This window comes from Narcine bancroftii, chromosome 7, assembly GCF_036971445.1.
Source record: "Narcine bancroftii isolate sNarBan1 chromosome 7, sNarBan1.hap1, whole genome shotgun sequence".
Classification (NCBI taxonomy): Eukaryota; Metazoa; Chordata; class Chondrichthyes; order Torpediniformes; family Narcinidae; genus Narcine; species Narcine bancroftii.
The window spans coordinates 179090785-179114114 of record NC_091475.1 but is presented as its reverse complement, the minus strand read 5'-3'; the positions used below and the strand labels follow the sequence as shown (position 1 = coordinate 179114114).

The following is a 23330-nucleotide window of genomic DNA, read 5'->3' as shown; positions in this document are numbered from 1 at the left end:
AATTAATGGTAATAGAAGAGCAGACACAATTTCTGAAGATGGAAAACATCTCAGATATCCTGGAAAGCCTTATCCTGGGAGCAGATACAGTGGGAACAGAGGAATTGAAAGAAAGGAAGAGAATCCTTGCAGTAGACAGGTGGGAAGAGGTGTAGTCAAGGAAATGGGAAGTTAGTTGGTTTATAAAAGATGTTTGTAGATAGTTTGTCTCCAAAAATAGAGGAAGATAAATCGAGAAAGGGGAGAAAGTTACTAGAGATGGATCAAGTAAATTTGAGGTCAGGGTGGAAGTTGGCAGCAAAGTGGAAAAAGTTGATTGATGGGTGGGTGCAGGAGGCAGCACCAATGTATTTGTCAGTGTAATAAAAAAAAGAGTTGACGAGCGTGGCCTGTATAGGCATGCAGAAGTTATTGAGGATTAAAACAAAATTATGCCAGGCAGGGTAGCATGGTGGTGAAGGGGGATTGGTTATGTCTATTATCTTAATGAGGTGAGGGGGGAGGGGGTGTGGAGGAATATAGAGACTGGATGTCCTTGTTGAAAATGAAGCTTGTCAATGATTTTGAGGAAGTTCTATGGAGTAGATCCTAAGGTGCAGCCAACCCTTGTGGGAGAATCAACAGTGCTAAGGATCACAGTTACCTATTAAAAATGAAATGAATTTCTTCTTTCAATTTTTTGGAATTCTCTATCGCAGACAGGAGTGGAGATCATGTCACTGAATATACGCAAGGTGTGACAGAATGACGTTTGGACTATAAAATTAAGGATTATAGGGATTGGGCTAGAAAATGGAATTGCTGGCATAAATAGTTCAGCAACAATGTTGCAAAATGGTGGAACATTCCTATTTCTCATGGCTCATTTTGAATTATCACTGAAGGTCTATGTGGTATTAATGCTAGAGGAATTATATTGGAAATATGAATGTGTTAATCATATTTTTCAAATTATTACAAGATGCAAAAGTTGTGCTTAAGGGATAGAGCACAACAAATGTTGTACTCCTATTCAAAAAAAGCTGTAAAGATAAACCATAGCAGCAGTTCAGTCAGTTTAACTTCAGTGGTGGGGAAACTTTGAGGAATGATTATTAGGGATGGCAATCTCTTAGACATGTCAATTAATTAAGGAAGATGAGCAAGGGTATGTTAAAGTTATAATATATTTAAATAGATTGATACTGATAATGATCTATTGTCATACGCATTGTACAACGCTCTAATATCTTACTTGCTGCAGCTGAAGAAAAACTATTATAGTACACGAATTAACTTAAAAGAGTCAATAAATTCAAAAGATAGATAGAAATGAATATTCACAGTAACACTAGGGCAAAAGAAGTGACTTAAAATAGTCCTTTTATGCTGTCAGAGCAGTCTATGATAAGTGTACCAAGATTTTAGAGACTGATAGCTTTTGGAGAGAAACTTCTTGAAGGTTTCTGTACCTTCTGCCCATAGGTAACAGTGAGAAGAGGTTTATGTCTGTGATGAGGGGGGGGGGGGGGGGGTCCTTTATGATTTTCGTGTCTTTATGAGGAGCACCTCACATCAAAGTCACATAAATGCAATTGATGTGATGTATATAATCTTTGAAAGATCATTTAACAAAATACTGAATAATAGGTTCATTATCACGATTGAGCCCCCCTAAAATAGAGAACAGCAGCATAGATAGAGAATTGGTAAATAAAGAGGAAACATAGCATTGTAGTGCTTTCCAAAATTGAGTGATGTGTTCAGTGCTTTATTTAATATACAGTATATTTGTGACTTGGTTGGGTATAAATGGAACAATTTCAAAACCTGCAGTTGGCATTGAAGTTAATTACAAATTGGCAAGTTGGTAAAAAGGATAATACAAAAACATTTAAAATGTTAATATTTTGGTAGGAATGAGAGGAGAGATGGTGTAAATTCTAAAGGGATATCGAAACTGAGAAATTTGAGAGCATATTGCATAACTCACCATGAGTGTTGCAAGTTGAGAATGTGATTAATTTCACTCTGTCATCAAGACAAAGGAGCTGGTTGTAGACTTTAGGAAAGGAAAACCAGAGTTGTACAATCCAGTGATCATTGGGGGATCAGAGGTGGAAAGGAGGGGCAACTATAAATTCTTGGTGGTTACTATCTCAGAGAACCTGTCCTGGACCCATCATATTAATGCAATTGTAAACCAAACACATTAGTCCCTCTTCTTCCTCAGGAGTTTGCAGAGGTTCAATTTTACATCGAAAACCTTGGCAAACTTCTACAGATGTGTAATGGAAAGTGTGCTGACCGGCTGTATCATGTCCTGGTATGGGGGCATGATTGCTTTGGAGTGAAAAACTCCTAGCCTAAAACTCTCCTCACCATTGAGAACATTTACATGGAACGTTACTATCGGATTCACATTACCACATGCTTTGTTCTTCTTGCTCCCTTCAGGAAGGAGGTACAGGTTTCACAGAATTCATACCTCCAGGTTCAGGGGTAGTTGCTAATCTCCAACCATCAGACTCCTAAACAATAGACTCATTTAAGGACTCATATTTTGCTCATTATTTATTACTGAATATTTATATTTCTATATTTGAACAGTGAATTTGTTTACATTTTTTCTTTTGTTTACAGTTCTCTCTTTGAGTACAGTTTACAGTTACTGGTAATTAGGGAATTCTGACTGGCCCCCAGGAAAAAGAATCTCACATTTGTATGTGATATCATGTATATACTCTGACAATACCATGGACAGACATATCGGCATGAGAATTGAAATGGGTTGCCACTGGGAGATCCCTGCTGTTACAGTGCATAGAACCAAGTTGGTCAATGAAGCAACCTCCCAGTCTGCATCCAGTCTCTCTAATGTAGTCTCTCCTTCACTCTGTCTGCTTGAATAGCGGGGATCTCACAGGAAAATTATAGAAGAGGTGCAAAAAGCATTTACAATGTTCCAGAATTTCTTGTGATGTTTCTGCAGATGATCAGTAAATATACTGTAGATCTGCAAAACTTCGATCCTGTGTACTCAGATATAAATTTTGAAGGATAGATTAAGTTTCTTAAAAAAGAAATCACAAGGATACTAACATTATTTTTGAAATTCACATTTCCAACCAAGATAGAAAATCTCAATAATACTGCTGATAATACATAACAGCTGAATTTACACCGTGCCTTTAACACTGCTTGAAGACACAAAATATCAAAAGCAAAATTAATTGCTTGAATTAATCTCCCACATCACCTTTCACCATCAGCTTGCTTGTATTCTGCTTTCAGCTTAATACTAGACCACAGTACCTATATAAAATGAAAATGATGACATTTATACTATTATATTTTGGAACATGTTTCTTATAGTGCCACCATTAAAGGATCATATCAGAAGAATTAAGATGGGAGATTAAAGAGCACATATCTATGAATAAAGAGACAAATCTCCTCTGCACTCTATCATACCCTCTTGTAATGATCAGAACTGTATGCAGTATAACCATCATTTTCCTGTATTTTTAATCGGCATATATAGAGAATAAGCATGCCTCTTTAAGGAATATACGGATAAACACTACTAAATGCCCCTATTCCTCTGTGTTTCATGTATTGATAAAATTAAATTAAGAAAAGTGAACGAATAGGTACATTCTGTGTCCAAAAACATGACATTGTAGCGGCAGCTACGATAAAGAAGACTCACAACCACCACGTTGGAGGTTCTCAACAATCGTTTATTTTAAAAATCGCGCACGCCAATTTAAGGGTAGCATGATCGCAGCCCCTGCGCGGGCGGTGATGTCATCACGCCTTCCTGAGGCACGCGCTGGGCTAAAGCCACGAGGCAAGGAGTTCCCCCGATGGTGCCATCTTCTCGTGGCTGCCCCACCACATGGTGGTACAAGTGGGGCCGGTTTGCCATGAGTATGTGTGCAGCCACACAACCCCCTCCCCCAGAACTGGCTTACGCATCTCGCCACTTGGGTGGATGGTCTCAGCCTTTAGGCTGGGCCATTTGAATCGGTTGAGTGAGGTCCAGGTGCGCCACCTTGAGGCGGTCCACCGTAAACATTTTGCTTTTAACCCCAATGTCCAATGTGAAGGTCTTGCCAGATCGCTGCAGGACTCTGTAAGGGCCTTCATAAGGGCGCTGTGTGCGAGCCACGCTGGACGAAGACATACTCGACCGCATCTAGCTCTTTGGGCAGTTGGGATGGTCGGCTACCATAGTGTGTAGGAGGAGGGGGAGCCAGCGAGATGAGTTTGTTGCGGAGATCTCCCAACAGGGTTGGGTTGTCGGTCGTGGAGTCTGTGTCCGGGCTGAAAAACTCACTGGGCAATGACAGTGGCACGCCGTAAACCAACTCCACGGATGATACCTGCAGATCCTCCTTCCTTGTGATCCTGATGTTGAGCAGGACCCAGGGCAACTCATCTACCCAGCTGGGACCGGTGAGGCAGGCCATGATGGCCAACTTCAGGTAACGGTGAAATCGTTTTCTTGCAGGTGATATGCTGTGGTGTGGTGGAGCTTGACCCCCAGCAGGCTCGCCAACTGTGTCCAGAGGCTGGACACCTCTGTCGCTGGTGATGTGCGCTGGGACTCCGAACCTGGTGATCTAGTGAGCAAGCAAGTTCCTGGTGCATGTTTTGGTGGAAGTGTCCTTGATGGGGATGGCTTCCGGCCATCTTGTGGTTCGATTGACCACAGTCAGCAAGTAGCGTGCCTCCCTGGACACCAGCAGGGGGCCCACGATATCAACGTGTATATGCTGGAACCTTTTGGCCACCGGGTCAAACTGTTGAATCAGGTTCTTAGTGTGCCGGTGGACCTTGGAGGTCTGGCACTGCGTGCAGCTCCTCGCCATTTGCACTACCTCCTTCTTGAGCCTGTGCCACACAAACCACTCTACCGCCATCTGCACCGATGTCTTAACAGAGGGGTGTGCTAGATCGTGGACCAGAATGAAGACCCATCATCTCTACTGCAGCAGGACTACTAGCACGGCGATCTGGTGGAAACGTCGCAGAGCAGCATGTCCGGGCTGCCCGGCAAATGGATGCCTTGGAGGCGGAGCCCTGTAATCCTGGTGCAGAGGGCCTATGTCTCTGTGTCCTCCCTCTGGGCCTGCGCCAGCTGGGCGTAGTTTAGGCCGAGGATGAGGCTGTGGATTGCGGGTTGTGAAAGTGCATCCGCCACAACATTGTCTCTACCTGCCTTGTGACAGATGTCGGTGGTGAACTGGTGAGCCGACCAGGGATCTTTGGCCATCGTGAGGGCCTGCGTGAGCGGCTTGTGATTGGTGAATGGCCTGCCCTCCAGGAAGTACCGGAAGTGTCTGATGGCCAGGTACAGGGCCAGGAGCTCCCTGTTGAAGGCACTGTACTTGAGTTCTGCGGGTCAGAGGCACCTGCTGAAGAAGGCCAGCGGGCGCCATTGGCCATTGACCCACTTCTCCAGCATGCCCCCAATGGCTGTGGCCGAGGCATCTACCGAGAGTACAGTGTGGGCCTCTGGGCATGGGTGGGCCAATAGCGTGGTGCTCACCAGCATGTCCTTTGTTGCTGCGAAGGCACCCTCCGCCTCTTCTGACTAAAACAGGACCTTGTCCTTTGCGGCGATCACCGAGAATAATGGTCGTGTGATGTGGGCCACCCCAGGGATGAACCGATGGTAAAAGTTCACCATGCCAACAAACTTTTACAGGCCCTTGAGGGTGATGGGTTTCGGGAACTGATGCAGAGCAGTGACCTTCTCTGGTGCCGGAGCGGTTCCAGCTGCCGAGATGGTGTGTCCCAGGAATTGCAGTGTCTGCTTGCCGAATTGGCATTTGGCCATGTTGACCATTAGACTGAACTCTGCCAAATGGGCAAACAGGGTGCGGAGATTGACCTTGTGCTCATTGTAGTCCCAGCTGGCAATGAGAATGTCATTGAGGTATATGAGCACAAAGTCCAGGTCCCTGCCCACTGCCTCCATCAGGCACTGGAATGTCTGGGCCACACTTTTTAGTCCAAAAGGCATCTGCAAGAATTCAAACAGCCCAAAAGGGATGACGATTGCGGTCTTACCGATGTCGTCAGGGTGGTGATGGTAGCCCCGTACCAGGTCGACTTTCGAGAAGACCTGGGCTCCGTGCAAGTTGCCATGAAGTCTTGAATATGCAAGATGGGATACCTGTCTGGCATAGTCACGTCGTTCAGGCGCCGATAATCCCCGCAGGGTCTCCAGGCCCTGGAAATCTTGGGGACCATGTGGAGAGGGGAGGCCCAAGCACTATCGGACCTGCGGACAATTCCCAACTCTTTCAGGCGGGAGAATTCTTCCTTGGCCAGCTGTAGCTTCTCGGGAGGTAGTCTCCTGGTCTTGGCATGCAGCAGGGGGCACTGAGTGGAGATGTGGTGATAGACCCATGTGATAGTACAGATTTTTATCACCAATGTGTACATGTACATATGTACAGATGGTAGTGTAGGATGACTGTGATTGGCTGAGAGTGTAGCCACACCTACTGGCAGGTCTTAAAGGATTGCTCCTAGCCAGACCAGGTCATTCTGGATTGGTCGACCTACTTGTGATATGCTCCAGTCTTTCAATTAATAAAAGCCTTGGTTTGGATCAACAAGTCTTTGGTTCTTTCAACGCGCATTACAACCCCGTGCTGGGGCATGACAGTGGTGAACTGTGGCTGCAGGATGGTGGGGAACTCATCGAGTATGCTGGAATACTCGTTCCTGGGAGCTGTGATGACGGCTATCTCCGGCCTACAGGCTTCTGTGGCATTGAGACGGACGGACTGAAAAGTGCGAGTGTTGACTAGTCATTTGCCCTTAACATCCACCAGCAGGCCATGCGCTCTGAGGAAATCGGCCCCTAACAGTGCAGTGCCCACTGAGGCCAGCATGAACCTCCAGCGGAACTTGTCCTTCCTGATCTGGATCTGCACCCTGCAAGTGCTGAAGGTCTTGATGGGGGATCCGTTGGCTCGGGTGTGGGTCTCAAGGGCAGTCGGGGGTAAAACGCTCAGCTCTGCTCCGGTGTCCACTAGGAAACGTCGGCCGGTGGACTTGTCGGTCATGTGCAGGAGGCTGTTCGTGTGGCCAGCCGCTGCAGCCATCAATGACGGCTGGCCAAGTCATTTCCCTGATGAAAAGTACAGGGCTACCTGCACTTACGGGCTTCAGCCCTCCAACATTGGTGGTAGAAGCACCAGGTGGGATGGTGTTCTTCTGGCTTGTGCCTGGTGGGCCTGCGGCCGACTCGGTCCTGGCCGGCTTCGTTCTCCCGTTTGGTTCACCAGAGGATGTCTGCACGGGCTGCAACATGCCGTGGGTCAGATAAGTCCTCATCCGCCAGCAGGAGCTGTATGTCTTCGGGCATCTGCTCAAGGAAGATCTGGTGGAACAAAAAGCAGGGCTTGTGATCCTCCGTTAGTGCCAGCATCTTGTCCATCAGGGCTGACGGGGTTCTGTCTCCTAGCCCGTCCAGATGCAGGAGTCTGGAAGCGCGCTGTTGTGGGGAGAGATCAAAAGTGCTGAGGAGGAGGTTCTTGAGGGCAGGGTATTTACCATCGTCCGGCAGTTTGTGGATGAGGTCGTCCACCCTGGTCACAGTCTCCTCGTCGAGTATGCTCATGACGTGGTAAAACATAGTAGCATCTGAAGAAATGTTTCTGAGGTGAAACTGCGCTTCCACCTGCCCGAACCACGTACATGGGTGATGTGTCCAGGAGGGGGGCAATTTCACTACGACAGCGTTGATCTCTGCGGGATCCATGCTGGGAAGCCAGAAAAACATCTGGACTCATCGGGGTCACCAATGTAGCAGCATCTACGATGAAGAAGACTCACAACCACCACATTGAAGGTTCTCAACGACCGTTTATTTCAAAACTACCGTGTGCCCCTTTAAGGGCAGCTTGAGCACTGCCCCTGCGCAGGTGGTGACATCATCACACCTGCCTGAGGCGCGCACTGGGCGAAAGCACGAGGCAAGGAGGTCCCCCAATGGCACCATCTTCGCGTGGCTGCCCCGCAACGTGGCGGTACAAGCGGGGCCGGTTCGCCACAAGTATGTGCGCCGCCACGACATCTTATTTCTCCAGATTAAATTCTATTGCCAATTGATGTCGTTCATTGATACTTTTCAGCAGTGAAAATGTTTCTTCTTTACCATCATTGATAGAACTAGCTGTGTTCTGAGAACATTGCCCCTATTTTTAAAAGTAAATGCAATGTAAAACCATGCACCTATTGCTGAGTGAGCCCTTCAGAGTCGCAACTGATTACTAACAGTTACATTGATAATTACTCTTTCCTTTCTCTCACTGATCCAATTTTTAAATCAATCCCTCTCACTCAAATCCGGATCTTTTTGATGACATTTCCAGAATGTGTAGATGTCCAGGAAGTGAGAAGTATCCTGGATATCCCACAAGTGATAGGATATGCATTCAATAGGCTTAAGGAGCCCTGCCATGCCTCTTTTTACTTAAAAAAAAATCTAAAAATCCAATAGACAAGGGATAAAAAACAGCTGTAACACCAATCAGTCCTCTTCCTGTTGACCACTTGATGTTATTCTTTGTTTCTTTTGTTCTCAACAATGCAAGATTACTTCAGCTACTACTAAACTCAGGTAAGCATGATCAAGGCATTCATTCCCCCACTGACCATATTTCCAGATTTCACATCCTTTCAAGTTGAATAACATTCTATTTACAGTTTCCATCTACACCACATACTAATTTTCATAATGTAATAATTTTGGAGATGATTCAAGTTACAATTCATCCCACACATCTGTATGGCTAGATCTGTAACATTTTGGGAAAATGTAATTACAGAAAGAGGTTCAGGTCAGAACATTAAAACATTTATCAGTTTTCTATCAAGTTTCAGTGAGAGTGCACAATTGCAGTCAATGCGAACAATCTTATCCACCTGATGTTATTCCTCATGGTCTCTTAGAATGACTTGCGTTCACTCCAGCTACACAGGAGACTGCAAATGTTAGAATTGGGAGTAACAAAACAACCTGCTGGAGGAATTTAATAGGGGGGAGCAGCATCAATAGCAGAAAAAGGATGGTCAATGTTTCAGGCCAGAACCCTTCATCAAGCTGGGATTTGAAAGGCTAGAAGCTAGCTATTCTCTTGATTTGGAAGGATATTAAATTTTTAAAGGAGTTTTTGAGAACATTCTTGAAGCATTTTCTCTGTTCTCTAAATCTTTGCCTGTGATGGAGCTCCAAGTAGAATGCATGTTATAGAAAGCACACCAAAATGCTGGAGGAACTCAGCTGGTCTTTTCAGCATCTATAGGAGACAAAGATATATTGCTGATGTTTCAGGCCTAAGCCCTTCTGCAAGGAAAATTCAGAAAAGGCAGAAGCAGGAGATATCAGAAAATCTCAGAATTCAAACAATGGGGGAGGAATCCAGACCAACAAAAGGTGTTAATTGGATATGACAAGGGACTAGATAGAATTTGTCATGTCTGTAAGGAAAGGAGACAGGAGAAGAAGGGGAGAGGTGATTTTAACAAAAGCCAGAGAAGTCAATATTAATGCCATCCAGTTGGAGGATGCCCATTTGGAAGTTGAGGTATTGTTCCTCCAATTTATGGGTGGTCTCAGTCTGGCAGTAAATAAGACCATGGACAGACATGTTGGCAAGGGAATGGGATGGAGAATTAAAATGGGTGGCCACTGGGAGATCCATGCTACTGTGGCGGTCAGAGCTGAGTTTCTCCAGAATTTGGTGTGTTTACTACAATCACAGCGTCTTCAGCCTATTGTCTTTTACTCTGCATGTTACAGAAGTTTGGTGTGAGGCATGTGGATGTCAGTACTAAATTTGAAGTCTTCATCTTCAAATATCTTTATCCAGATTTTTTGAAATGAGTCCTGACACACAAAGTGACAATGAATATCATTATTTATGATTTAATTGAGGGGTAGTTCTGAGATATCGAATATCATCACTTTTTCAAGTTACTTTGTTGTTAGGATGTGATATTATGCAGTCGGATCGAGTTGGTAGGGGAAATTATCATGGAATTCAGTCTCCAGATGTCCATGTATGCAATGATGACTGAAATGGGGTGATCTGGTTGAAGGTTGATAAAGGCCATGGACAGTGGCTGGTGCTGTTTGCTACATTTTTCTTGGATTTGTGAGAAAGTGAAGATCACATCTTTTGTACTTCTTGATGAATGGAAGCTGCCTTGCCACGTGGGAGGAGCCCTTCAGCCACTAGAAGAAGACTATAGAGGAAGATTCTTTTGTTATGACTGGCAGTCAGCAGGGATTTTGATATTTATTTGTCTAATTTATAGATAAAGCTGCATTTACTTGCTATGGTTCTGTGTTCATTAATACCATGCTCAACAAGAAGCTCAATCTATTTTGTAATTTTCAATGAACTCGCCTCAGTAGAGTTTCAGGGGAGTTAGCCACTATTTCTACGACCTATAGTAAAATGGTAAAACATTCCAAGTTGACCTGCCAATTGTTTCCAGCATTTATTGTTTTAATTTCATATTTTTGGCACCAAAAGCTCTTATTTTAGTTTATATGCATGACACCTTTCTTTCAACATTACGGATTAAATACGTATACCCGTATACCAATTAAACTTCGATTAGTAACAGAAATTCCAGAACTTCTCGCCAATAATATGTAAACTATAAAATTTATCTAAATTTAGAACAATGGCTCAAGGTTTACCAACATGCCCAGTTTGGATTTAACAAATATGTCCCAGATCCCACACCAAAAACAGGAACCTTCAATTGATTTGCCTTTGAGATTCTGGGCGCGCATCTTTTCAGTGGAGCACAGTAAACGATATTTCACCAAATGTACAACTCCATCTTTCCGTATGGACACTTGTTATAAATGCCTTTTCTATTGTACTTTGCATGGACAGACACTAAAAGCCTTAAGACTAATTATGGTTATAAAAACACGGCCAGAATAGACAGCAAATCTGTTTCTCAGTTGGATGACTTAGTTTAGATCTCCGGTGTTCTCAGTAACTTCCTCAAACACCTCCCATCCCATTTGTCTAATGTTTAAAAGTTCCTCAACACGCAAATAAGGTGGTTTCCTTCCTGCCAGCCGTGAGAATGCAAAACTTCGAACAGAACGAAAAATCAAAACATGAGGAAACACGCAACGTGTTCAATACTTATCCACAGTTGCCTATTCCCAGCACGTCATGTATCCCGATGTCAAATTTAAAGTACATATTATATTTTAATATTTTTAATATTTCCTCAAGGTTTTGGAGTTGTTTCGCCTCCTCTTTTACAGATCTGGTGTTGGTAATCGGTGGCGGTGAATTAAACTGCCCTGTAATTAAGGAGTATTTTAAAAATCCTTCGGATTAATTGAACGTGTTTCACGGATTGTTCTGTTTCCCGGATCTCTGAATAATCTGGAATCAATATATCGATGTATGTCAAATGCAAGTGATGGGCGCGGTGAAGCTGCCAAGTTTCCCGCGACGTCACTAGGGTGGAACGTTTCCGCAACGAGCCTGTCGGAAGGGTATATAAGCATACGATGCTGAGCAGGGAGTAACAGTTCCCAGAGTTTGGTGAGCTCCGTGTTTTGGATTGGATACCTTTTCAATATCGACAGATTTGTTAATGCCTAGTGGTTTCTGAAGATCGTTCCGACAAGACAGTTTACAAAGCGAGGAGCAAAGTTTTAGAATAGTCTTGGGTTGTTCGCGATGGGCATGTAGAGGCAGAGAACATCACACACTAAGGATCTGCAACGCGCTGATAGAGAGGACCGATAAATTGCTGTTGGGAATCTTCATTCAAGAAAACTTGGAAATTGCGCGGCGAGTCACTTATTTCACTGCACGATGCCTTACTTTTTCATAACGATTATACTTTGTAGTCAAATTGGAAGTATAGTTACAAAGCGTAAGTAACGTTTTTATCTCTTAGAAATCGCGAGAATTGTAATGTTTAAGCGAAAGAAGAATATTAATATGCTGATGGATACAATTGAGAATTAACCTACCTTTCTAGATTTAACCATATTTTAACAAACCATTAATTTCGTGCAAGCGTAATTTTTTATTGCAATTCGGTGGACTAAATCTATTAATGATATAAAAAAATAAACGTTCCACTAAATAGCTGTTCAGCGGCAAACGTGCTTTAGCGAGCAGGTACAGTAGAGGAAAAGTATTTCTTAAGACAAGTTGCTATTTTACAGGAATCGTTTCGAAGCAGCAGTTATAGTATAATTATGTGGTTATCACGTTGGCAAGCTTCATTTCACACACTCCATGCTGAATTCTTGAAATATGCCGCCTTTTCGAAGCGAGGATGAGCGGAACGAGATAAATTCCACGTCTATCTCGACTTTGTCGTCTGTTTTGATATGTCTCCATGCTGGTAGTTGCTATGGAGGTTTATCGTGAAATGGACAATGTGTGTGAGATTCTGAAAGTGGTTTCAGAGTAAAGGGAATTACATTTTCCAAGATTTGGTGAAATGTAGGGCACTTTCTGTAGTATATTTGTAATGCTGTTCTCGGAATTTGTTGAGTTATCACTTCCTCGTCCGGAATTTGAAAGACGTGGGGGGATTTGCGATTTCAACAGAGACATTTATTCGGTTGGTGTTTTTTGGTCAATATACAGCATCTTTTATGTAGGTAGAATACATCCCTCCATTTATGGAACACCATGGGCTACTTTCTGTTTGACGAGATTTTTCTGACAGTAACGATGAGTTCTGCGCAGAGAGGCTGAAGAGAATGAATTGGGAGGTGCCACGCTTCACCTGCCATTTATGCAGAGCTCCCGACGGATGGTGTTCTCAATGCCAGCTTTGATGTCTTTTATATCATTTTCGAATAGTCAGGTTTAGAGATTCCAACCAGTCGGCGAGGATATCGAGAATGCCATTAAAAGTTTTGTTGCACCACACCCACCCCCTTCACCGTTTAGAATGGGTTGTCCGTTTCGAGAGTCGAGTAGCAACCCATCGGAGCTGGGCTAAATGTAATGAAGACCTCAGTCCTGGCTTTGTCCTGCCACCCTGTCCCGTTTCCACTTCCTTCTCTTCTCCACGTCTTCGGTCTCGGTGAAGGGTTGCGATCCGAAACGTCAACCATTTTTTCTCCCACTGTTACTGCTCCGCCCGCTGAGTTCCTCCAAGCATCTGCAGTCCCCCGAGTGCCTCAGTCCCGAGTTGTTGGCCAATGTGTCGATGTTGTTGGCCTGCCAGCGGACGAAAGGGATTTTGCAAGGATCCCTTTGATCGAATCTCTCTAGTGTTTTGAGGTGCCTTCGGTGGATCGAACACATTTCTCAGAAGCATAAGGGAGGACAATGATTACTGTTGAAAACTACTTGAGTTTTGTTCTAGATTTGACGCCATAACCTTTTTCTCAGATGGCCAGAAAAGCAAAGGTGAATTTCAGATGCCATATCACCTTCTCCCAATATTTAGAAAATCTTCTGCAATTTCCAGAGTTTATGGATTTAATTGTTAGATGACATTGTTGTACAGTGGAGCCATGTGGCGAAAATAGGACATGAAGTCTTTTCTCATGCATCAGAGAAGGAATAGATGATGTCCTTCTGTTGTAATTAGACAATTAGTAACATAAGATGATAGTTTTTGTGTTCATAATTTTATAAACAAATACACCAGGTCTAAGAATCAGGACAAAACACTTCCACTACAGGAAAAGTGAAATTAAATCAGGAAGGGTGGGAACTGTTCCAATGAGCTTTTTGACTTAGTGAATATTTACAACGGTTTCTCATTTAGTTTACTGTATCTTAACTAACCAACCAGATGGTATAAAACCATAACACATAGGAGCAGAATTTGGCCCATTGAAACTGGTCCACCATTTGAATCATGGCTGATTTTTTTTTAAATCTCAACCCCATTCTCCCGCTATCACTCCATGATTTTTTGACCAATCAAGAACCTATCAACTTCCACTCTAAATTTATTCAGTGATTTGGCTTCCACAGTCAACTGAAGCAACAATTTGAAGAAGCATCCTCACAAAATTAATGCAAGCGTTGCATTTGCCATCCTTACTACTGACTCAACATTAGGGAATCCTGCACAATGACTTTCAAGTCCCTTTGAATCTCAGCCCATTTTGGAAATTAGTCTAGTACTTTATTTCTTTTACTAAAGTGTATGACTGCGCACTTCCCATTGGTCACTTCTTTGTCTGTTCTCTTTCCTGCCCAAGTCCTTTTGCAGACTCCTTGCTTCTTGAATTGTACCCGCCCCTCCACTTATCTTACTATCATCTGCAAATCTGGCCACAAAGCCATCAATTTTGTCATCTAAATCATTTGCTTATAACGAGAAATATAGCAGATACATCAATGACCTCTGTAGAAAATATAAGTCACTGGCAGACAGCCCCCTTTCTTTCACCTCTTTACCTTCTGTTAGTCAGCCAATCTTCTATTCGTGCCAGCAACTTTCCTGTAATACCATGGACTCCAATATTGTTTAACAGCCTTGTGTGCAGCAGCTCATCAAAGGCGTAAAAACCTAAGTGAACAACATCCACTGACTCTCCTTTGTCTATTCTGTTTGTTAATTTCTCAAAAAACTCCATCAGATTTGACAGGGTGCAAACCATAGGAAGAGTCATTTAATAATAATTTGACCCATGCTTGTGGTTTGTTCATAATACAAATAGTCTAATGGGAGATTTGCAGACCTGAATATAGGAGAGGTGAAGCAAACTGATCTGTTGGAGAAATTACAAAACAATTTTGTAGTTCTGCAGGTAGGGTGGATAATGGGCTACCTTTTAACGCCACTAAGATAGAATCTTCAACAGCTCAGCACACACAGCGACAGCTGAGGGTTCCTTTAAGCCCAGACTACCACAGTTCATCGAAGGTCTGCTTGGAGTTCCACATCAATTTTTGTGCATTAAATGAGATGGGTGCAATAAAACAGTAAATAGATGGGGAAAATGCTAATGGACTCATTTTTAGGTCAATTTTAAATGATTGCAGTTGTGATTTAAGAAACAAAAATAATTAGAATGTGTATGATTAAATAGTAATTTAATCCTAGAATAACGTTTAATCATTTATAAAGATTCATCAATAAAATCTGAAATTGTACATCTTTAGCTAAATAAAATCAATAGAGTTAAACACAATGTCCTTCTCATGGACAACACTAAATACATAAATTGATTAAACTCACTTTTACATTTTTGTTCACTGTGTTAAATGATTTGACCCAAACCAATCAAAACAGAATAAATTAATAAAGATTCATTAGTGAATAAAGTTTTAATTAGTGGCAATTTCAAAGGAAGCCACATGGGACAGATGTTGGCAGGTAGCTGTACAATTAAGGGTCTAATTCCAAAGGTCAGGAATGATTCAAATTTATTAAATAATTTTTTATATGTGACTCACTTCAACAATGAAGATAGAAATGCAGCTAATTTCATTATACATCCATTTGCCCCAGTAATGGTTTTATCTTCCAACATTACATCACGTTTACTGATAGTGCCTCAGTGACTTCTCATGGTATAGGTATCCAAAGGCATTCAATTATTTTCCATATACACGTAAAATGTAAGTTAAATAGTTCTGTATTCTAAACTGTTCAACAGGTAATTTTTTTAAAGAGGCACTTAAAGTATTTTAAAACAGATGTGACAATTATTTAAACTTGGTTGCTGTCAGTGTGAAAGGGTCCCAAAGGGACTGCATGAATTTGCTTTCTTTAGTAACTATTCAGCAAAAATGGTTTGGAACTGCACTCGGAGGTGAAGGTGAATTGGATACTATACCCTGTGCATTTAAAAAAAAATTCCTGTCTGAAATAATTTAATTGTAACCATACAGCAACATATTCAACATTAATTAATATAAGAAAACTATATTTGTTAGGCTTGTCTATCAGATCAGTAGGATTTTTTAATACATAGAGAACTTTCATAATGAAATGGCCAGCTAGGTTAAGATAGCCTTTATTCTCTTATTTGGAAGCTTGGTTATTAATTTACAGCATTCAGAGGGCATAGGCAGTACAGAAGTTAGAAGTTGGAATTTCTGAGCCACCTTTGGTACAATAGCTTACCAACCATTCAGTGTATTAATGAATCTTAATAAAAGAAGAATGTTGACTTTGGAACCAGGAAATGTGGATCCAAAGACATCATTCCACCATGGTTCAAGTATTGTTCAGTGGCCAGACTTGGTCTGTAAAGTAATGAGTGAGGTCATGGCAGCAATTAAATTATTTTTTTCTCATTCTCATCACCATTGTGGAAACCAAGTGAATCCAGACAAAGTAGAATGACTCAATCAACAAATACTCTCATTTAAAATTGGAATTCTCAATACTTACACAGGGTTTTATTTTCCTTTCAGCATTTTACTGCATGTAAAATACAATATTAAAGCTGTGCAGGTGTAAGTATCTCATAATTTGTGGTTGTCTTTTTGGTTGGGAGGCTATATATAGGATTGCTGTGTTTTGTTGGAACATAACATTTATTCAGAATTAGAGGTCACTGAACATTATCATGAAAGGACTCTCTATTGTGTCAGGGTATGTCATTGCTTTTCACTGCTGATTGTTATGGTCCCAGACCTTAGAACTGTCCTTTATGCCACCTCTGGAGTTCACAGGATTATTTTACCCTGTTGCACTGCTTCTAGCTAAGTTACAGGGACATTCAGAGAAAGAGAGATTCAGTTATTATTCTAAATACTTAAAGTTTTTGATTATCACACTAGATAATTAATGCACACCTATTAACCTTAAGATCCATTTATGCCTAATTAAGATAAACCACCTTCTTTCTGCTTTTCACCTTTACGATTATAGCAGAATTTATATTTGACAATACGTAGAACAATGCATGGGTTAATGGCTAATGAGGCTTGAAATATATGCAGAAGGACCACTGAGTAAAACCACTGCATGATTGATAACTTTATTACAAACTGATGGCTATTTAGGTTTTAGTGGTCAGGGTTCTGAACAAACCATGATTCGTTGAAGTGAATTGCACTTCTCTAAATTTAATCTGTCTTAAAACAAAACAATAGACAAAAATATAAATTTCATACATATGGCCTAGAATTAGAATTTGTTTCTTAAATGGATCATATTAAAAGTAAGTCACTATTTAAGAAATTTGTTCATGCACTTTGCATCACAGCAAGTTTTGCAATTATATCTAATATAATTTAATTTGAGTTAATTATAACAACTCCCATAGTGAATGAAAAAAGTGCAACAGTAAATATTTTTCAATGATTAATTTTTAAAACCAAGTATACCTTGTTATGATCAAATCATCTTCAACTGAAACAAATATAATCTACAATAAAATTCAAGCAACAAAAACATTGCATTGTTAAGAATCTATCTGTCCAAATTCTTAGAAACAGTTAAGTTGTAAACTGTTACCTGACATGCATTTGACTCTTTTCCATCTGAGTTTACTTACATTCAATTCAATCTAATATATTTCACTATAGCTTCTTCACATTTATTGATAGCCTCAATCTCAGCAACATTTGTAATTTATCTTTGTGAAACATATTAACAATAATTGGAAGTGAGTGAAAAAGAAAAAAATCTGAATAGTTTGAGCATTACTGACAATTTCTCTCCTGCTGATACGAAGTTAAACGAATTGATTCAATTACAAAGATGGATTTTTTGCGCACAATTCAAATGACAATCTCTACACTTGTGAACAGCTACCTATTTTTCTTAAATGATCTGTGAGGACAATTGACTTTTAATTTACTGCTTAGTATTTTTTATTATTTTAATTTTGAGAACATTTGCATTATTTGAGCATATGTTGAAAAGTTTTCTTGAGAAGTGAGGGGTTAATAAATCTATGTAAATTATTTAAAAGGTAAATGATATTGGAACTTTTATTATGTGGCTCTTCCACTTCTGACTTCTTTATGTTGGAATCACAAAAAAGTAATCTGAATCTTGTGATGGGTATGCTTCTAATGGCCACTTGGTGACAGACAAGTTGATAAATTGCAATGTATTTTCAGGCAGTGACCCTTTAACAAACATGTGTCAAATTAAAGGGCTTAGGATTTAACCCTTTAAGAAATCCTGGGAAGAGGAATGCCTGAAACAAAGCCTATTTCTTATCTTGACCTTTACTGTACTTCTAAAGTAGTTGGACAACTGAATAGTTCATTATGAATGGCTTTTGCATGTGGAATCGATTCTGTATTTGTTTTCAAAACAATTTCCACACAGTTACCTGTTTGCCTCACATATTCCATAATGAAAGATGAATTACTAAAATACTTGCTTTGGTTAAACTAATATTTATTACAAATGAGCACAATGTAAACAAGGCTTACAGCATGTTTCCCTGTGAGAAATATGGTCAATATCAAAAATTCTAATGAGGTGCAATGGGGAATTATTTTTTGAAGTTGATAAATTTTAGCTGCAACTCCTATTTTTTTTTCATGGCTTCCCATGCCAAAAAATTGAGGTACACGTTAAAAAAATTATGATTATTGGTGCCATGTTAATGCTCTTTCAACCAAAATTAAAACAGCTTCGGTTGGATGAAATTGAAATAATCAGGTAATAAATGGTCAATTTTTCAGTTGGATTTAACTATGGGGGAATCGTGAGCAGCTGTTATATTAGTTGGGCTACTGTTGCTAGGAGAACACTATGATGGAATGCTAGATTCAGTGAAAACTGAAGATTCACTTCTTTGACTGCTAGGAAGCTTTCAAACTTATCGAAAGAAGCATCATGTTTATGATAATTTCACATTACAACTTTTTAAAAACAAACTTTTCAGTTGTATTTTAAAGATTTTATAATTTCATTGCTATAATTAATTGTTACAAATGTAATGAAAGTTTGAACTAAATAATCAGATTATAATTTTCAACTCTTTCTATGAATAATTAACATAATTTAAAAAAATGAAAGATACTCTTTTTTTTAAACATTGCAAATGAGGCCTGAATTGTTGTGTGTATATCACAGATGTTTCCTTTGTCCTAACTATCCCTCTCCCACCCTCTTTGCAGCTTAAAGCTAACTTGTTTTCTTTCACTCCCAATTCTGACAATCTATGACCTGAATGTTAACACTTTTTCTCTTTCTGCAGATGCTGTCTGATGTACTGAGTGCTTCAAGCATTTTCTGTTTTTGTTACAGATTTCCAACTGCATTTTTTATTTCATTTTCATGTTCATTAACCATTCATTGGTCATTTTTACTGAAACAATCCACAAATAATCCCATTGTCCAGCTCCTTTCCCATATACTTTTGCTTTTCTTTGATTTCATTATTTATCTTTTTCTCACTTAGTGACTTCTACTTAGCAATGTCTGGAGACGTGAGGCATAGCAGCAGTAAGGTCATGGTCGCTGTACTGATTACAGAGGAAGATGTGTTTGATATCTTGAGGAAAGGTCAGAGAAATCCACAGGGTTGACAAGATATTCCTTTCCACCTTGCAGGAGGCTCATGCAGAAATTGTAGGGGCCCGAGCAGAGATGCTTAAATCATTCTTAGGCACAGATGAGGTGCCAGAGGATTGGAGGATAGCTAATATTGTTCCATTGTTTAAGGAAGGTTCTAAGAATAATCTGGAAAATTATAGGCCAGTTATTGGAAGGTGTCCTGAGAGATTGGATATATAAGTACTTGGATGGACAGGGAATGATTAGTGAGAGTCAACAGGGGTTTGTGCATGGTAGGTCATATCTACCCAATCTTATAGAGGCTTTTGAGAAAGTTACCAGGACAATTGATGAAGGAAAGGTAGTGGATGTTGTCTATATGGACTTTAGTAAGGATTTTGACAAGGTCCTCCATGGGAGGTTGGTCAAGAATGTTCATTGCTTGGTATCTAGGATGATGTAGTAAATTGGATTTAGACATTGGCTTTGTGACAAAAACCAGAGAGTGGTAGTAGACAAATGCATCTCTGAATGGTGGCCTGTAATTAGTGGTGTGTCTCAGGGATTGGTGCTGGGTTGTAAAATAGTGAGTGGAATTTAACATGGTCAAGTATTGCACTTTTGGAGGACAAACTAGGATATAACTTGCATGGTAAATGGTAGGGAACTGTAAAGTGTGGCAGAACAGAGGAATTTGGGATTACATGTTCATGATTCATTGAAAGTGGTATTGCAGGTAGGTAGAATTATATTGAAAGCTTTTGGCACATTGTACTAAATACTTTGATATATGAAAGCCAGAAATTGGAATGATATGTTGAAGTTGTATGAGATATTGGTGAGTTCATACTTGGAGTATTGTATGCAGGTTTTTTTTAGACAGTAACATTTCAGCTCACAAGTCCATGCTGCCCAATTTACACTCAATTAACCTACACCCCTGGTAGGTTTCGAATGGTGGAAGGAAACCTATGCAGACCCAAGGAGAAGATACAAACACCTTCCAAATAGCGTGGGATTCAAACCCCAGTCCCAATTGCTGGCACTGTAACGGCATTATGATAACCACTAAGCCAACCGTGCCATTGGTCACCTACCTGCAGGAAAAATATCAAATAAGTTGAAAGAGCACAGAGAAAATTTATGTTGCCTGAAGACCTGGGAAAAGTTACAGGGAAAAGTTGAATAGGTTAGGACTTTATTTTTTTTTAGCATCGGAAAATGAGGGGAGAATCAATAGAGATATACAAAATTTTGAGAGCTATAGATAGAGTAAATGCAAACAGGCTTTTTCGACTGAAGTTGGGTGAGATAAGAACTGGAGGATGTGGATTTAAAGTGAAATATTTAAGGGGAGGAGGATACAGGTAGGGTGATGAGAGTGAAATGAACTGCCAGCAGAGATGGTGGATGCAGGTTCAATTTTGATATTTAAGAGAAGATTGGATAGGTACATGGATGGGAGGGATATGGAGTGCAATGGCTGGCTATAGTCTATGCAGAATAAATAGTTTGCCACTTACTAGAATGACTGTACAGTTCTATGGTTCAATTATTATGGCATGGCATGGTTAACGTAGCGATTAGTTCAACACTGTTACAGCGCCAGTGACCTGTGTTCGAATCTGATGTTGTTTGTAATGATAAGTGTTCAAATATGATGCTGTCTGTTAGGACAGTTCTCCACATGTCTGTGTGGGGGTGTAGGTTAATTAGGTGTAATTTGGCGGCATAGACTTGTGGGCCGAAGCGGCTTGTTACATTGATGTATGTCTATATTAAATTAAAAAATTCCTTATATTAATACATTTAATATGCTTAATATATTTTTGCATGCCAAAGACCTTCCTAAATCTTTCCTGTCATCAACTATTTGATTTCATATTTCTTCAGTGACTTCTCAAACCAATAATAATAATTTCCCTTGATTCCCCTTATGAATTTGGTTTTGTTTATAATCTTACTATCCTTTTTTTTGTGAAAATTTTATTTAAAAAATGCCACACATGTAATAAAATAATCAAATATTAATATTGAGTCCATTATACATGATGGTATATAGCCAAGGCTATATTTACAAATTCTTGATATAGAATATTTCATTTTTGGTCTTATCCCTTGAATATTACCTAATTAAAAATAACATTAGGTTTTGTGGGAATTTAATTCCTGTCACCTGTTCTAAAAAAGTTTCCAAATTTATCCAAATGGGTCTCACTTTAGGGCAGGACCTAGTACAATGTAAAAAAAAAAGTACCTATCTCTTGGCCACATCTAAAACACTGGTCTGTTAAGTTTGATTTCAATCTATTTAGCTATTGTGATGTGAGATGTAATTGATGTAAAAATTATATTGAACTAATCTGTATATAACATTTATAGTGTTTGTCATACTATCTTGACATAACTCTGAACAATTTTGTTCTTCAGTGTTAATATTTAAATCCTCCCATCATTGTCTGGTCCTATTTGGGAGTCTCCTTCTGCAACAAAGTGTACATACCTGAAATAAATATCTTTAGCATTTCCACATCACCACATTTCAGTAATAACATTGTTGGACCAGTTTATCTCTAAAATAAGCCCTCAATTGATAATAGCAATAATTTGTATCCCATATTTATTTTTTAATTGTTCAAATGACATTAAATTTCTTCCTTCATAACAATCTTCTATATATTTAATTCCTTTTTGAGACCAAATGTTTAAAAATTGATTAATCATTGAGAATGGAGTAAGTCAATTTTGTATCAAAGGCATTTTAGGGAGGACAACCCCCCTCATTCCAATTTCATTGTTTACCTTATTCCAGATATTAATTAAATGTTTCAACAAAGGTGCTTCCCTCTCTCAAATATTAATTTTGATTCCTATTTACATATAAAGTTCTCCAATACTCTCTCTCTCCTATTTTATCAATTTCTATTTTAATTGTGCTCGCTTTGGCAGCACATATACAAAAATTTCTATTGTAATCCATCATCTTTTATCCCTCATCAAAAAAATGAAGCAATAAACCTCATTTGAGCTGTCTTATAATAGTTTTTAAAATTTGGAACTGTAAACCTCCTAACTCAAACTTCCATGTCAGTTTATCTAAATAAACTCGAACATCTTACCCTTCCAAAGAAAGTTTCTTATATTTATTTAACTCTTGAAAAAATTTTTGTGGTATCATTATTGGCAATGTTTGAAACATGTATTGTACTCCAGGAAATATATTCATTTTAACACAATTAACCCTACCCAATATTGTTATTGGTAGTATGGTCCACTTATTGAAATCTTCTTCAATTTTCTTAAGTAAAGGTAAATAATTGAATTTATATAAATTACTTAATTTATTATCTACCTGTATCCTTAAGTATTTTATTCCATTCATCAGCCATTTAAATTTGATATCTTGTTGATGCTGAGTGTAATTCCCTATAGTAAGCGGCATAATTTCACATGTCTTAATTTACTTTATAACCTGATACTTTCCCATATTCCTCCAATCTTATAATTTGCATAACAAACCAATTGGTTCTGTCAAATAAATCAAACATTGTCAGCAAATAAATTAATTTGTATTCCTCTTGATTAACTTGAAATCTTTTAATATCAGGATCAGATTGAATCAGTTCTGTAAGTGGTTCTATCATTAAAATACATAGAACAGGTGATAATGGACATCCTTGTCTACTAGATCTGGTTAACTGTAACAGTGCTGAAAACTGCCCATTTGTTACAACTTTAGCTATAGGTTCATTATATAATGCTCTAACCCAAACTGCAAATATCTGTCCCATCGTGAATCTTTCAAACATCTTAAACAAAAAGTCCTATTCTAATCTATCAAATACTTTTTCCACATCTAAAGCCACTGCCACATG

The 23330-nt window shown here is 39.7% G+C and overlaps 1 protein-coding gene across 6 annotated transcripts in view; it reads left to right on the top strand.

The window, feature by feature from the left end:
- The window catches only part of flt1 (fms related receptor tyrosine kinase 1), a 274469-nt gene that overhangs the window by 2247 nt on the left and 248892 nt on the right, over positions 1–23330 (top strand). For 5 of the 6 annotated variants that reach the window (XM_069891514.1, XM_069891517.1, XM_069891515.1 and 2 more), the window contains exon 1: positions 11588–11928. The exons of the other annotated variant lie outside the window; for it this stretch is intronic. In XM_069891514.1, coding sequence (XP_069747615.1) covers positions 11868–11928 — 61 coding nt within the window. In that variant the 5' untranslated portion in view covers positions 11588–11867. Of the gene's footprint in view, positions 1–11587; positions 11929–23330 lie in introns of those variants that run through there. 6 annotated transcript variants of the gene reach the window in all.